Here is a 17,649-nt window from a genome sequence, read left to right on the forward strand (position 1 = left end):
AGTATTTTAAGGATAGTTATGTTTAATCAACAGTGTTAAGTTTCATATTTCAGTGCACAGAAACGAAAAAAATATTGATTAACTATCAGTGGAATAAAACTTCAATATCAAAAAATGTAGTCCGCGTGTCCCACCAGTGACAATGGAATGCCCCATATCAGAATAATTTGTACTTGTCAACACCCAACTATCATATGGAAAGTGCACTTACTTGGAATACCAAAAGCCAATCATTCATTTCTGGTGGAGGGTTGGCTTTGGAAGGAATTACACTTCTTTGTACCTTTGTTTTTTCAATTGGGATGCAGCCTTCCAAAGGAAGTTTCTTCTTCAAGCTGGAAGTAAAACAAATGTTATCAGTGTAATTTTTGTCTACTAGCGAAAAGTGGAAACTGAAAAATTACACTACCAATGCTTAGAGGCACATATTTTTGGTAAATAAAAAACCAACATTTCGGTACAAAAACAGAGTTGATTTCGGGTTCAAAAGCGGTAAATAAAATAAAATTTCGGTGTTATAGCGGTGAATCATCACTTCAAAAGTGCTATATAAAATGACATTTTGGTTTTAAAATTGTGAATATAATCCTAAATTTGATTTAAAACCACTTATTACACAAAATAAACTTATCCCTTCTAATAGCACATTTATGTAGTTACCAGAGTATTAAGTTTATTCCTGTCTAAAGGGGTCCATTTTTGCTTCTCAAATATTTACAGCAGAATTAAACAGTTTTCCGTGAATTGCATAACTCACAGGATACTTCAGACTTCAGAAAGTATCGCGTCTGTGTATAAAAGGTAAATTTCGTGTTTAAGAGTATATTTCGAATATTGCAGTTCATTTCGCATTATTTCGTGACAAAACAGATAGAAAAATGCACCTCACACCTTTCAGAAACATGAAAATTGAACATTACAGCATGTTATTTCATATTTTGTGTTTTTGTCAAAAACGAAATTTGCATGCCTCTACCAATGCTGTTTGCAACAATATGTAACATAATGGTGTATGGCTTTATTCCTGTACAGTGTTCTGCCATCTGTGAACCACATTTGTAGCACTGCAGTCAGTAGTATCTAAAACGGTATTTGTGGAAGGGCAGTGTGTGGTGTGGTTTTGCGAAACCTGGTCACCAGTTACAGCGCAACAATTGTTTCAGACAGAGTATTTTTACAAGACACCTGTATTAAGAGCATAGAAAGTTTGTACACACAGTGAGCTCTGCTGCACTGGCTTCACTGAGAATCTGGATGCCAAATTTCCAATCCCATGCATTGGGAGGGGTAGTGTGGTACCCTCGCCCCCTGACATAAACCATCTGGACTTCATGTAGAATTATGTTAAGGACAGAATGCCAGACACCTGCCGGTGATATCAACATTAAAAACAGCAAACGGGTAATGCTGTGGGCCAACTTTAGCACAGGATGCCAAAACCCCAAGTTCCTACCCTGAAACAGTTATGTTCAAAACTCCTCAATTTTGGATTTCTTTGAAACCCCTGACGATGACATTTTACATATTACGTCGTTCGGAAAGTAAGTTCCATCATGCAATAAAGTGAAAAATATAAATAGTAATATCATGATCTTTATAGGGGTGAGAATATATACATGGTACAACATTCACACATAATCGCCATAAGAATTCAAGCACGCATCACAGCGAGATACAAAGTTCGTTATACCCCTATCATAGAACGTTTCCGCCTGAATGGAGAACCATTAGGAAACTGCAAGTTTCAGTTCTTCGTCAGTACCATAATGTTTTTGGGATTTTCGGAGAGCTGGTGAGGGACCCAACGGTTACACAATTCAAATTTCAAATTTACTGTTACAATTTCATACAGCACAGTTCTGGAGATTTGTGGAAACTCTAATGACAGCTCAGACAAAGTGAATCGTCTGTTCTCCCTAATCTGCTCTTCCACTAAACGAACCAAATTGGGATTCACAACAGACGGTCGACCACTTCGTTCTTCATCATGAACACTAACCTGTCCACCTCGAAACCGTCTCACCCATCTTCTTACTATTGAAGCACTCATTATTCCTTCTCCATACACCTCACAAATCTGACGGTGGATATCCGTAACTGGAACATTACGTGCATCCAGAAAACGGATCACGGACCGTACCTTACACTTGGCGGGAGTTTGGATTGTCCGAAACATAACAACAACGCACTACGCACTACTTTCCTGACCAACTTGCCTCAGACTGATGTCTGGACTTCATCAAGGTTGTGGCTACACAAGGCGCATGCGCATTCACACTGCCCCGCTTGCAACGCCACGGTATTCATCAGTGGAACTTACTTTCCGAACGACGTAATATATTTGAAAAGATTCACAAACAACCACTTAACATTATTACAGTGAAAACCTGATTTTACATTTTTTCCTCATTACACATGCAATCTTGATGGTCACAACATAGCAAAATATTATAAATTTTCTTCAATTTACAGTTTCCTGCATTTTAATTATTATTTTTTTTCCCCGGCTTGGTCCCCTGAAAAATGCATAATTGCATAATTGAGGTTGAACTGTATGTAAGGGCTTTTTATTCAAGTTGCACGTATCAAGTTTGACTCCACCCATTCCTACTGCAAGCTAAGAAAATTTCTGTACTATAACTTTTAAGGCCAGCATTCTCACAAACCTTACTTTAGGGAAAGGAAAACTTCAAAATTTACGTGACCTGAGTTATCAATAGGCAGCATGTGTAGATGGATGGACTTATAAGACAAACCTGCCTGTGAACTTAGAATACCTATTTTAGTTCTTGGTAATTGGTGCCGTAAAATTAGATTTACTCTCTCCTACACAGATTAACAGAAAAAATAAGAAACTGGAATTTGCTGCTTGAACTTCAACTTCGAAAAATTTTATATCTTCATATTTGTCAGATTTCGAGTTATTGGTAGCTCCTTCAGTCCACTAAATTTTATCTATGCAGCTCTTGTAGTTTCTGATGGTTTAGACATAAAATAAGCACTGCACAGCACACACAAGTGAACATGATTGGAATTTCATAAATCCTTTTCTTTTTTCCTTTCCTTGTGTACAAACAAGTAAAACTACATGATTGTTAGTCTAATGTAATACATCTAGATATACTATATTCATTGCATACCTCATAATACCACTAACAGTCTTTTCTTCAGGGTAGAGTTTCTTACAGGGAAACCCATTTTGTACATCCAATCTGTTGTCAAGTTTTCGTTTTCTCTGAAAAAAAAAAATGAAAATTATAATTTGAAACTAACTACAACTGTAGGGTGGACTACACTACTCAATCTGATATTCTCCAGTTACCTAAATTCTGAAATGGTATGAATTAGAAACAATCACAAAACTTGCAAAAATGGAAACAAGGGAGACAAATATCAAATCAATATTAATTTTTAAAAATACTCCTCACTTCTACTATTAATAACAATTCATCTTTGTGCTGCCATTATTCCTCCAGCACAGCATAGTACTGACAAGCACTTTCCGCCATAGGTGTGTGCATGAGGGAGGGGGGGGGGCTAATCATGGACGTTCGCAGATTTTTTCCCACGAGGGACAAGCAAGGAAATTTTACATGGGGACATATTATCCCGATAATAGTGTTGCCCCCTCAAAAGACATTACTTGAATTTGAAGCTATCACATTAATGTATGTAAATTACTGTGACTGAAATCAAATTATACGTTTGAAATACACACTTTTTTAGGTTGACATCCAATTTCTAAGGGGGGAGGTGTGGCCAACCTTGCCCCCCCCCCCTTTCCAGACATCCATGTTCCTACAATATTATCCTTTCACCTAGAATTTTAGTGTAGAGGAATCTTATAGCCTTTATTAAACAATATTATACTCTTAAAGAACAAGTATTTTCAAGCCGATTAAAGTTGAAAGCAACGCAACCTCAGGGGGCAATCCTCCTTAAATCTTGGATGGACATCAATTCTAGAGAGCAAAGGAGGGGGGCGGGGGGCAAACAATGAGCAAGACTAGTAGAATCTAAGAGTAGCAGAACAAAAGGGTACTCAAGATGGTATTAGTTTTCACGCTTTTCTTGCATTATTTCTTCCAGTGCCAAGAGCATCTGCAGGGGGCAATTTTCCCACTCGATATCAAATTTTATACGAATAAAAATACATTTCTTAAAATTTACTTGCTCGCTTCGCTCGCAATATCTGCTTTTCTTACAGTCTTCTCAAGTTCACAGCCATAGCTAGGGGGGGGGGGGGGGGGGGGCGGCGGAAATTGGCTTTGGCCACCGAATGATCTAAATGAAAAAATTGTAAAAGAGAATGCCATGGCACCCCATGATATTTGTTGTGCCATGTTAAATCAATATTGTTTTCAATTTGCATAAATTTAGATCTAAAAATTTTCTTGCTCACTTCGCTCGCAGCTTTGTTGTTTTCTATAATGGATTGTAAATTACCAGAGAGAGAAGTTTACTTCAGACTCTTGCTACTAAACAGTTTTGTGTTAAATGTATGAACACAATTGTTTGGAGGAAAATAAGCACGGCACATTTCAGACAATTTATTTATTCGTTACTGTGCGCTTATGTTGCTGCATATTATATATATATATACGTATATATAATCAATAACAGTGAGATAAAGTAAGGTTTTTCTTTCCCGATTGAACTTCTATCAAGGCTTTTGCCCCCCTCCTAATCAGATGGTCTGCGCACACCTATGGTTTCCGGTTGTTTTTTTTTTGGTAGTCCTCTGAATTAGACACTTGTATATTTTCTATTTTTATTACAAGAATGTAAATACATTTGCTGTATGTGGCATTAGAGAACATAAATAAAAGAAATATCACTTAGGAGTTATTTATGAGTGTTTTAACCTTTCGTGTCCCAAGCATCTCGATCGAGACGCTGTGTCAAGGTCGTACTTTTTACGTTATAACTTTTCTATTTTTGAATATAAAAAAGGAAAGTTAAAAATTATACTTACGTATGTGAGTATAGTGCTCTTATTGTAGAACGACGTTTCAGAGATTGACTATCTCTTTTCTCAGGTTCGTATAAAAAACTAAGTACTTGGCATAGTACTGCGTCAAAAATGGGTAAAAGATGGAGCGAGCATGAAAAGGACATAAGGGAAAAAGTACCCAAAACGGGTCTCTCAGAACACATTTTGGTAAGTGGGCATAGAATCGCAAAAAAAGAGATAATCAGAAAAGAGGGGAGGAAATTAGGAAGAAACGTGTATGAAACAGCGAGTATTTGTAGGGGGGGGAGAATAATCTTAATAGGGACGATGGAAATTTGGAAGAAGGGTGGATCAATTTCCTCAAAAATTGGGACAAAGCCTGGAAGATTGAACCCAATATCGGTTTCCATGTCACTCCGGAAGTTATGCAAGCTGCAAGAGAGGAACGCGAATTCACGTTGGATTTGTGACGTAATAAGGGGAAACGAGAAAATTAAGGGGAGGGGAAACATTCGTGGAGAATTGACTTACATGTGGAAAGATAAGCACAGTTGGGTAGGAAAGGCCAAACCTGCAGGTTGCATTGTGATTTATGCAGGTTTTTTAGATTTTTAACTTTTTTACCTGTGAATTGGTCTACTGTACAAGTTTTTTTTAGGGAACGACTTGGTTTTTACGTACTTCTAATAGCAAAAACTTAATATTTTAAATGTACCTAACCAACCCTTAACCACAATCCTCATTTTACATTTTTGACGCAGTACTATGCCAAGTACTTAGTTTTTTATACGAACCTGAGGAAAGAGATAGTCAATCTCTGAAACGTCGTTCTACAATAAGAGCACTATACTCACATACGTAAGTACAATTTTTAACTTTCCTTTTTTATATTCTGGATTTGTGAGTAACACGCGACAAACCTATAAAATGCTATTTTCTATTTTTGGCTAGAATTTCAATTTTTTTTATATATATATTGTTCCTAACACATGTATTTAACAGAAATGTTTCTTGCACCTTTTTTTTCTTCATGAAAATGGAGGGGAAAAGGCGGGAAAAGGGACTTCTCTTTTGCGTCTCTTTTCAAGGGAACATTTTTGCCGACAAAGGAAGACAGGCTTTGTTGTTCTAAAGCAATGCTTTCACTCCCGCCTGTTAACTGCATTCGAAGGAAGCTTGTTTATCAGTATCCGATGTCAAAATCAGTATCTGATGTCAAAATTAAAGTTTTCCGTGAGGGCGCAAGCAGGGGGCGGGGGGTGGGGGGAGGGGGAAGACTGGTTGTTGAATCTGCATTGTGAGAATGGAATTTCGAAGCACGCTGAAGGAAACCTTTGTTTTTTAGCACAAGTGTCCACAAGTTGCAACACAGGTTACCCTGCATTATCTACAGAGGCACATATTTTTGGTAAATAAAAAAGCAAAATTTCGGTATAAAAACTGAGTCAATTTCGGGTTCAAAAGCGGTAAATAAAATAAAATATCGATGTTATAGCGGTGAATAATCACATAAAAAATGCTATATAAAATGACATTTTGGTTTTAAAATTGTGAATATAATCCTAAATTTGATTTAAGAACTACACTTATTCCACAGAATTAACATTTCACTTCTAATAGCCCATTTATGTAGTTATCAGAGTATTAAGTTTATTTCTGTGTAAAGGAGTCAATTTTTGTTTCTCCAATATTAACAGCAGAATTAATCAATTTTCCGGGAATTGCATAACTCTCAGGATAATTCAGACCTTAGAAGGTGTCACATCGGTGAATAAACCCTAAATTTCGTGTTTAAGAGTTAATTTGGCTTTTTGCAGTTCATTTCGCATTATTTCGTGACAAAACATGGTCACAAAATGCATCTCACACCTTTCAAAAACATTAAAAATTAACACTACAATGTGTTTTTTCAAATTTCATTTTTTCGTCAAAAACGAAATATGCATGCCCCTAATTATCTAAAAATAGAATTTCAAGCAGCTGCAAGAATCGGCGCTCATTTTTCACTGCGTTCTAGCTTTTCGTCCGTGAATGTTGTGCGTAGGTGTCATTTTGTGCCCAAGTGCGAGGAAATTTTTTGGGTGGTGACAAATTTTTAAAATCATTTTTGTTTTGTTTTTTCCTTCCCCCTCCATATATACGCCAAATTTGTATAAATTTTTATTTGACATTCTTTTTTTCGGGGGGCGGGGGGAAACCATTTTTTAAAAAAAAGTATTTTTGAGGGGATTTCCCCCCTTTCCCCCTCCATATGTATGCCGAATGTGCATAAATTATATATCGTCTGAATCTGTGATTCATTCTGCGTACAACGGTATATCTCTAGGGCATTTAGTTTCTGAGCTATAGTCATTTCAATGTAACTCTGCAGTTCGCTCAATTCCGAAGCTTGAGACAGTGGCATACAAGCCTTTGTTTCAGGGGTACAACTTGCGTAATATTGGTCATATGACAAAAATGAAAATATTTTACCGTTTCTTACATGCCAGCGATAATTTCTATGTGCATTTTGAACTTTTCATATCCTTCTTCTCAGGGGGCAGGGGAGAAACCCCTAATTTTCTTTAAAAAAATATATTTTTCAGGGGCTTTTCCTTTTCCCACTCCATATGTACGCCGAATGTGCATAAATTATATATCATCTGAATCTGTGATTCATTCTGCGTACAAAGGTAAATCGTTAATATCTCCAGGGCAAATAGTGTGAGCTAAAGCCATTTCAAGGTACCACTGCATTTTGAAGCTTGAATCAGTGGCGTGCCGACCATTCCTTTTGGGGGTACAACTCACGTTACATTGGTCATATGATGATAATGCAAATATTTATGTGTTTTTTACATGTCAGCGATCATTTCCATGTGCATGTCGACACTGTCATGTATTTTTTTCTTGGGGTGGGGGAGGGGGGACCCCATTTTTCCCCCCGAAATTTTGGAATTTTGACAGCCCCCTCTCCACAGCCACATATATGCCAAATTTGCTTAAATTTCATCTAGTCTGAATCTCTGGTTCATTCCGTGTACAACGGTATATCACTCATCTCTCTAGGGCAATTAGCCTCCGATCTACACTCATTTAATTGAAACTCTGCATTTTGCTCAAAATCGGCTCGGGACCAAGGGGGTTACATGTGAAAATGGCCTTGGGACTCAAAAGGTTAAGGGTAGAACAAAATCTAGGACAGTTGTAGTTCTGAACTCTTACTAAAAATATTCTGTGCACATTCAGTGAACATTTCAAACTTTTTGAGTCATGTCCTTTTCACATGAAATATTAAGTATCACTTTGACCAAACCAAACTTGGTCCAATTGAACAGAAGGGGATAAAAACTTGAGACTATCATTATAATGAGACATCTGTAACTTGAAAAATATATACAGGGTGTCGCAAAACAACTTCAACAACGCTTGAGTGCTGGTAGATATCATAAAAACAAGTAACAAAAGTGCTTAGTTTCAGTGCTATAAGCACTTAAAATCTATCCTGTATGTATGCAACCCATGACAGTAAACGATCGCTCTGACATAACTTCCAGGGGCATGCAGCAGGGTTGCCACTAGCGTCACTTTGCAGTCTTACCTGAGCAAAACACAAAAGAATAATGATACTTATGAGAACACTTCATAAATTGTCCATATTTTTCATCATACATTGTAGGCGTCTTATTTTCCAAAGGCATCCAAATTGAGCTTCTGGACACATGGGTCAGTTTCTACGGTAATATTTTCTCATTTTACTTAAGTGATAAGTGATGATATGATGAAATTGATGAAGGAACCCTTGCAAAGAACATCAATGCGGTCGAGATTTGAACCCGGGTCCCTGTCTTTGTAACATGCTGTGGGGACCACTCCACCACGGAGGCCGGCTCTTAATAAGGAGTCTATTCCTTTAATAATTTTATTTTGAATTATTTTATCTTTGAACAAAGTTTCTTTTATTTCATTGCAAGTGTCCTGAATATTATTTTGTTTGCAGTAAGGGGCTTGCTCCATTATTATGTGACTGAGTCGATTAGAAATTACGCTAAATGCAGATTAGAAATTACGCTAAATGCCAAGGTATAATTTCCAAATAAATTGTTGCAGTAGAAGTGTTAGAAATGAGGCGGCGAGCACATTTTGTTAACATTTGTTTGTTCCTCAATTTTATTAACAACTGTTGCACGTCTCTCTCGCGATTATTGACATCGCATGACAGTCAAAACATGGTGGAGACTTTTTAAAATGAACCCTCTTGAATTTCAGTCCTCATTTATTGGAAATCCTTTGCCTTGGTTAAGTTCGTTAAGTACTGTAAATCCTTTTTACAGCATCACATGTATCATTATTATTTTCTGTTTTGCTCAGGTAAGACTGCCAAGTGACACTAGTGGCAAACCTGCCACGTGTCCCCGGAAGTTATGTCAGAGCAGTAATTTGCTGTGTTGGGTTGCATATAAACAGGATAAATTTTAAGCACTTATAGTGCAGAAATAAGCGTTAGGAAAAGGTACTTGTTTTGATATCATCTACCAGCACCCAAGCATTGTTGCAGTTGTATTGCAACACCCTCTAAATATATATATATCATTTTTTTAAGTATATGTACATTTATTGCCATGTTTAAGAATATCTCGATGCCAATTTGATGAATAGACGGCTGCAATGTAAGTACCCAGGGCTGAAATGAATATGTAATTCAATAATAATATGAAGTTAGTGTTTATATTAACTGCCTATAAAACAAGAATGTATAATACTTATTCACACACTGTGTGCACAAATCCAAAATAATCTTAGGATTGAAGAAATGAAAATGAATATTTATTGTAAAGGAAGGTTTTCACTTACAGATGACACTGATTGCCTGGGAATTCAAGGCAAGCTGACTTTTTTCTTTAAAATTTCAAATTAAATTGTAGTAGTGAATTTTATCATGCAACATACAGATACCAACTATGAATAAATGCTGTGTAGCTGCATTGCGCAATCAACATTGAAAAATTAACCAAAATGGCACTATGTATAAGTACATCGCATGTGAAAAATATTAAGCCTGTATCTGCTTTTTTCTAGATGTCGCCGCCTTGTAATCAAGAGGTCCCGGGTTCGATACCCGGTGGAGGTACATAGTGGTTCGTATCCCACTTTAAGCTGTAGGTCTAGTCCCAATTAGCCTTACTGTGCATAAACTGGACTTAAAAATACCAACTCAATCAAACTCCTCTTACATGGTATTAACCCTTAATTCTGGTCAAAATCTTGTATAGTAAATTTCAGCAATAATTCTAAGCATACTTTATGCAAAGTTTACTTGTTGGCTCTCGTATAAATAATGTTAATTAATTACATGTTTATTAGAATCTGCCAGTAGCGTGTGGTGACCATTTAGATAGTTGAAGCACTGAATATATAATTTTTAAATAAACTATAGTACATCAAGGGGTAGACTTAGGCTTGCCTTGATAAAAACACTGCACGCCACTGCTTTGCGGCAGTTTAGTCTTTCACGGGCTCCGCAAAAATGCCTGTCGACACTTTTGGGGAGTCTAAGTATCCTGGGAATTATGCAAAATTCACATTGCTTACCGAGCTTCGGTAGCTTACTTTGAATGCACACCACTGGAATCTGCAGAAACAGTTTTGTAGGACTACCAGTTATAGACCCTCTAACTAAACAAGTCCCAATTTTATAGCGATTGAAAATGATATTTTTCTCCCTAGGGCTACTATCTACCCTGTATCCATCGGATAATATGATTTTATTTTTGTTATTTAGCATCACATTTCTGCCAGTTTTGGCTAATTGCGACAGTGAGGATCATAATAATGACAATGTTGACAATTAAAATAAGAAGAAAATCAAAATTTTGCGCACAAATTTATATAATGTGTCCACCACATTAGACCAAAGTGGACAAAACAAAATCTAGTATTTAGCAGTGATATCTTCGTAAAACAGTGCTAAGTTGTGTACACAAAGAAAAAACTAATGCAATTACAGAATAAACAGCTATTATCAACTACGAAAAAGTGTCCCGAAACAAAGACAGAAGTGCCGGACCTCTCCCCTACTTTTCCTGGCCCAAGCTTCCTGTCACAAAGGTGAAGTGCTGGACCTCTCCCCTACTTTTCCTGGCCCAAGCTTCCTGTCACAAAGGTGAAGACAGATCAAGTTACAGGTTGGGAGAATTCAATAACAAAGCCCTTCTTGTTCTTTGCTGTAGATCACAGGCACCAATTACTAGAGTGCGTTGTTAGCTTCTGCAAAATCAAAGTCAGCCATGCCCAACTCTGCTGAAGCTTGAGTAACGTTAATCCACTAGCATACATGCTACTATGGGATTATTTTAGTCACTATCCCAGTTATAAGTCAGACATATTGGCAAATAATGTAAAAACACAATCACGTTTTCATTATCATTGCATATTTTTCTTTGAAAAACACTAGTTTTTCAAAAAGCATTTAGTAAATATAGAAATATGAGGGGATATTTAAATGTAAGAGTAAATTTTTTTACAGCCAAATCGAAATATTCACATAAACTGAAATATACATTTTGAAGGATGAACATTACTCTACTTTTCCATATAACATCCATTCACATTTATACATTTGTCCCACCATGACACTAATTTTTCGATGCCCATGCAGTAGAAATCGTTCGGCTGGACGCGTAACCAACGACGCACGGCTGTCACAACTTCCGTGTCGCAGCTGAAGTGTTTGCCAGCAAGGCATTCCTTCAACGGGCCGAACAGGTGAAAGTCTGATGATGAGGCCAGGTCTGGACTGTATGCTTGAGAATTTCCCAATGCAAGGAATTGACTTTTTGCGTCACTGATGCAGCCACATTGTCATAAAGAATGATGACCTCCTCCAGAGAATTTGTTGGACATTTACGGCGCAGAGCAGCTCATAGATGATTAAGTGTAGCACAATATGCAGCAGCATTTACAGTTGCTCCTTTTACCCCAAAATCAGCAAGAATTACACCCCGGCTATCCCAGAAAATGGTAAGCAAAACTTTTCCTTTGTGATACTCAAGTTCTTCATGGATGATGGTGCATATGAAATGCCCACTGCATTCGCTGTTGTTTGGATTGTTGACCGCTGGTCCTCCTGAATCAATGCCTAAACAGCATCAACATTGCTGTGTGTGCATGCGCAGATCGTTTTGTCGCAAGCTGCTCCTTGCGATACCAAATTCCCCAGACATTCACAAACTGTCGCAACGTGACTCGAGGTGACTCAAGTCAAATGTTTCGACCGGTGTGCGGCCACCCATAAAAGCCTCATGTTAAACCTTCCCAAAGTCGGCTTGCAACAAAAATGACTCATTGCGTCGTTTCGGATCCGGTGTGTGGCATGCCTTAAAGGAAGGACCACACAGTGACGTGTGGTCCAAGGTGCATGCGTTGGGCTCCAAGATGCACGCAGGTTCAAGTCTCCCAGGGAAGTGTAACAACTTTTCTCCTGAGATTTCAGCCTGTGTATGGGACCATTATCGTGAGAAAATTGGGGAGCTACGATCAGTAGCGTAGCATTCCTACAAAAATGAATAGTAATTATTCAAATAACCAATTTTATTAAACAACTACATAGAAAACCCTCAACGACGACTGTGGTTCGTCAGGTGGATGATATCCCACCTCTGGTGGGAGTGAGGCTGAAAGTTGATAGGTAGGCACTGGCCTCACCAGCTGTTATGCCACAATGGTTATTAAAGAAAGAAGAAAATTAAAAATTTTCAATAGACCAAAGTGAATGAAAAAAAAATGTATGTAGCATTGGTACGTTTCTACAACAATGTAAAGTTTCATTGAAAACAGGTTGATACTTTTTGTCAGAAAAAATAATAATGTATTAACAGCAGCAGTGTTGCCAGCTTAAGGAAACAAATTCCGTAAGTTCAATAGTAACAATGGAAATATATTTTTTTTTAATTTGAGTATGTCATACCTTTCTATGTATACTAATGAAGTAAAAAGACAGAACTGAAACATCGTGTGTAGTTTTCAGAAATGGCATGTTAATTGCAGTCTCAAGGTACTATTCTCAACGGAAAAACTTGCATGGGAGCAACATCCCATCTGTCTGCTAAGATTAAATGATGTTTCAAATGCTTTCCAAAGAGCCATAAATCACATCCCTAACTGCAATAGTAACTGAGTTATAACCATTTACAGATGACAACTTCCCCCTCCATAATTCCAAAATTTATATCACTTCAAGGTTGGAATTTGGTATCTAGGTTACAACCATTAAGGTAAACTCATATACAAAAAATCAGAAAATTGGGAGAGGTTCCAGTTGAAAATGTGACACTTTGGCATGGAATGAGCCATTTTAAAAAAAATACCAAATATTAAAACATTCTAGACAAATTGCATTTTTAGAAGATTATTTTTTAAATTATGGTAAAACCACTGACAAGAGGTAAAAAATCAAATAACATTTTCTTTTAGTCTGTCTCATGATGGTCGAGACTATTAAATGATTACCTGCTCATGACCATTAGTTATGGAGATATAGGTCAAGAACAAAAAGGGCACTGAGGACTTGTGGGATTTTGTAGTCCTGATGGTGGTCTAGCAAATGACCAAAATTTAGCTTTTACAGAATTATTCCTGACATTCAATATTTCGTTACCTTCACTGACTGGGCTACAAACAGATGACTGAATCCAATGGAACAGTCAGTTAAAAAAAAATTGGAGACAAATATGTCCAGTACAAAAACATCATGAAAGGAAACCACACAAAATTAAGGAAACCACACAAAATTAACTAACACATTAAACTTACCCAAGATCTGGAGTTTATGGCACTTCCATTATCTCCCGCACCCTCCCCACCATCCAAGGTCATCACTAGGTCAAGTTCACATTCACATTCCCCTTCCTCCCCACTGTGTTCACCTTCTTCAGCCTCTTCCTCGCCTTCTTCATTCTCCAGCTCCTCCTCCTCCTCTTCCTCTTGTTCCGGCTCATCACCAAAGTCCCCCAAGTTGTCCTCCAAGCCAAAACACTTCACTAAACCCTTGTCCCTCTGTGCAAGATCCTCCTGACTTTCCGTAGGGATATCGTAAATCCCATCCTCGTACACTTCGTTCAGAGAAGATCTCGAATCACAAACTTCACTCACACCTTCGTTACTCACGTCACAACCAGCTTCGCACTCCAAGTTTTCGGCCAGTTCCTCGAGGTTCTCGTGACTTGGTCCTGCTTCTCCGGAAGCTTCGACGACCAGAGACTTAGATTCGACCGCTTCCACTAAGAGGTCCGGGCACATTCGATCTACTTCCGTCCTTTCTATAGGAGTGCTTTCTTTTTGATCGCATTCGGATTTCTCAGTTTCCGATGGTGTCTTACTGGGGCTGCTGCTTTTTGTTTGGGCACAATCAGTCTTTGTATTCTTGGACGTGTCTGTTGTGGAACATGATGCAGCCATTCTCAAATATGCAGGGCCCCTTTCCTGCAATGAAAAAATCTCTCATTAACAAATTTACTACAAACTTCAGTCATTATGTTTGCCATGAAAAATTGAACCTCATAATATGAAACTATAATGCATCAAATATTTAATGAATATGTACAAAATTACACAAATACTTTATTTGGAATGCAATATTGCATCAAAAACTTTTCTTCAATTCATTTGATTACCATCCAATAAGCACAAGTTGCCTTAACTTCATAACAATAGGCTATATCTCTTCATACTTCCCATGTAATTGAAGTTTGACTGGCATGAGGCTTTATAAGTAATGTACTGCATAATCAAATGTGAATCCAATCGCAGTGTACTATTAAGTGCACTGTTAATAAATTAGGAATGTAATGTTAAAAGTTAAAATTGTCAACTTTATTTATTCTATAATGCTTCAACTTGTTAAAAACTGATTATGTAAATATAATGTATATACTATATATAATATAATGTACATATTTGCATGACATTTTCTAAGGAGAGATCCACAGAATTCTAAACAAAATATATACCTATATTACCACAAAAAAAACTATACCGGGTGGTCCATTTATAATGATAGTATGGAATATCCCATTCAGAATGCATCCAATCAAAAAATTGCACAGAAAAAAAGTTTGATACTATTGAGGGGGTAAGTCAAAGCTGCAAAATTTTCGTCACCGCCACCCTCCGGGGTAAATGTGAATTTTCAAATGAAACACCCCTATTCGTTGTACATACTTAGATTCCATGTTGAAAAAGAAGTATTTTTGGTTTGAAAAATTTTGTAAAAAAATTGCAACCTTCGAACATTTATAAACATTTGGTAGTTCCAGTTTCATTTTGTTCCCTTTATGTAATAACAGTTTTGGTTTCCGTTGAGAACATTGCAAAAACGAATTTTATTCAAAATATGTGTGCAAAGAAATCGGCAAAAGAAAATTGTTTGCAATTTAAGTTTTTGTGTAACAATAAATAATATTAATTTCTTCCAAATCTTTGGTTTCAAGGAACAATTTCATATGAACAACAAAATTAAGTATGTTACTACAAATTAGTTATCATTTGAGGTACACAAATAAATGTTTAAAGGAGCAAATGTTCAAAATGATGATCGTTCTCTTCAATGCATTTCAAAACATGGTGTCTGAAGCTCCACACTGTTCATCCCAAAATGTCAGGAGTGATAGAGGCACAAGCATGTTCTTTGCCGCATGTTTTCTGGCATTGTTGGAACAATTGTTTGAAGACAGGGTTTTGTACACACACACCGAAAGGTCATCCTGTTCTGCTGCGGAAAGATATGCATTCCAGTTCGCTTGGCATACATCATTTGTGCGTAAGGTTTCATGCAAGTTGCATTGAGGTTGTGGCTGTGTGCATGTTTCTGTGGGCAGTCAAGGTGAACCAGAAAATCGAGAAACCTGCCAATTGTGAAGTAAGTGAAGATATGTATGACAAATCGTTCCCCTTGGTACAAATTTGACTGTTTTGTTTCCTTAATGACCTTTCCGTTTGTTCCAATTCTTATTGTCATTAATCTTTGTCTCTGTGATGTACGTAGATTTCTTTAATGTTCAGTCCAATCACCAATAATGTCAAGAGAGAGACTAACCTTTATGTACATTTCTTGTATGTTTGGTTACCATGGAAATTACGATGGTGTTTTTTATTTTCAGGAGGTTCGCGCGTGAAGATTGAAATAGTGGGGATTGTAAATTGTCATGTGCTGTTATTTATTTTGAATTACCTGTGGATTTGAAAGGATAAGGCTTTTAATATTTCAAAGACCATGCTTCCCTAGGTTCCGGAATTTCTAAAACCAGTACTCTATGAATTCTGAGAAGTTACAAGTTCCATCCGTACCATATGTCTTTGCACCAGGAACTTCATGACGAAGACTTTCAAAATAGTTTAAATTTGTGCAATTGGGCGCTGCAACAGATGCAAATGAATGAACAATTCTCTTCATCGGTGTTATTCTCTGATGAATCGTCATTCACCAACCATGGTCATATCAACAAGACACAATTTGCATTATTGGTCTGTTGAAAATCCGCATTGGATTCAAGAAGTTGAACACTAAAGACCTTGGAGTGTAAATGTTTGGTGCGGAATAATTGGAAGCCGATTGATTGGACCATATTTCATTGAAGGCACATTAAATAGAAAAAAAGCACACTGAGTTTTTGGTAAATATTTTGCCAGGGCTGTTAGAAGAATTTGCCACTGCATCAGGGCTGCAACATGTGGTATCAACATGATGGGTGTCCAGCTCACTACTCCATTCAGGCTCGAACCATGTTCCTCCCCGATGGCGCAGTGGTAGCATCGTCGCCTTGTAATCAAGGGGTCCCGGGTTCAATACCCGGTGGAGGCACAAGTGGTTTGGATCCCACTTTAAACTGTAGGTCCAGTCCCGATTAGCCTTACTGTGCATAAAGTGGACTTAAAACAACAAATCAATCAATCGAGCCATGTTGGACACAAAGTTTCCTGGTCGATGGATAGGAAGTGGAGGACCAGTTTCTTGGCCAGCTCGTTCACCCGATCTCACGTCGCCTGATTTCTGCCTTTGGGGACTACTTACAGAAAAGTGCTACCACAAAGTTCCAACAATGCCAGAAAATATGCGGCAACGAATTATTGATGCTTGTACCTCTACGAGCGTCACTATTTATATTTTGAGCATTGGCAACACTGATTGAAGTTAGGCACGATTTGACGTTTGCACCCAATGGCTTCTTCTTGTTCCCGAATGTCAAGAATAAATTGCGTGGACATCGATTTTCGTCGGCGGAAGATGCCGTTGATGCGTTCAAAAACCATATTATGGAGGTGTCTCAAGAAGATTGGAAAAACTGCTTTGACAAATGGTTCGAACGAATGCAAAAGTGTATTGACCATAAAGGAGAATACTTCGAAAAACAATAAAGCAGTTTTCAATGCCAAATTCCTGTTTTTTTCATTGTTAGGCTCAAAATATAAATAGTGACCCTTGTATCACTCCTGACATTTTGGGACGAACAGTGTGGAGCTTCAGACACAGTGTTTTGAAATGCACTGAAGAGAACGGTCATCATTTTGAACATCTGCTCCTTTAAACATTTATTTGTGTACCTCAAATGATAACTAATTTGTAGTAACATACTTAATTTTGTTGTTCATATGAAATTGTTCCTTGAAACCAAAGAGTTGGAACAAATTAATATTATTTATTGTTACACAAAAACATAAAT

General features: G+C 37.4%; 1 protein-coding gene across 3 annotated transcripts in view; it reads right to left on the bottom strand.

Annotated features, from left to right (window-relative positions):
• ago (F-box and WD-40 domain protein 7) overlaps positions 1-17,649 on the bottom strand; it is a 126,581-nt gene that overhangs the window by 45,672 nt on the left and 63,260 nt on the right. For all 3 annotated transcript variants that reach the window (XM_083126316.1, XM_083126317.1, XM_083126315.1), the window contains exons 2-4: positions 13,745-14,413; positions 3,141-3,235; positions 212-335 (exon numbers count right to left, since the gene is read on the bottom strand). In XM_083126316.1, the coding sequence (XP_082982442.1) occupies positions 212-335; positions 3,141-3,235; positions 13,745-14,413 (888 nt within the window). The remainder of the gene's footprint in view (positions 1-211; positions 336-3,140; positions 3,236-13,744; positions 14,414-17,649) is intronic.

The sequence above is a fragment of the Lepisma saccharinum genome, chromosome 8 (assembly GCF_977018435.1).
Source record: "Lepisma saccharinum chromosome 8, izLepSacc3.1, whole genome shotgun sequence".
Lineage (NCBI taxonomy): Eukaryota > Metazoa > Arthropoda > Insecta > Zygentoma > Lepismatidae > Lepisma > Lepisma saccharinum.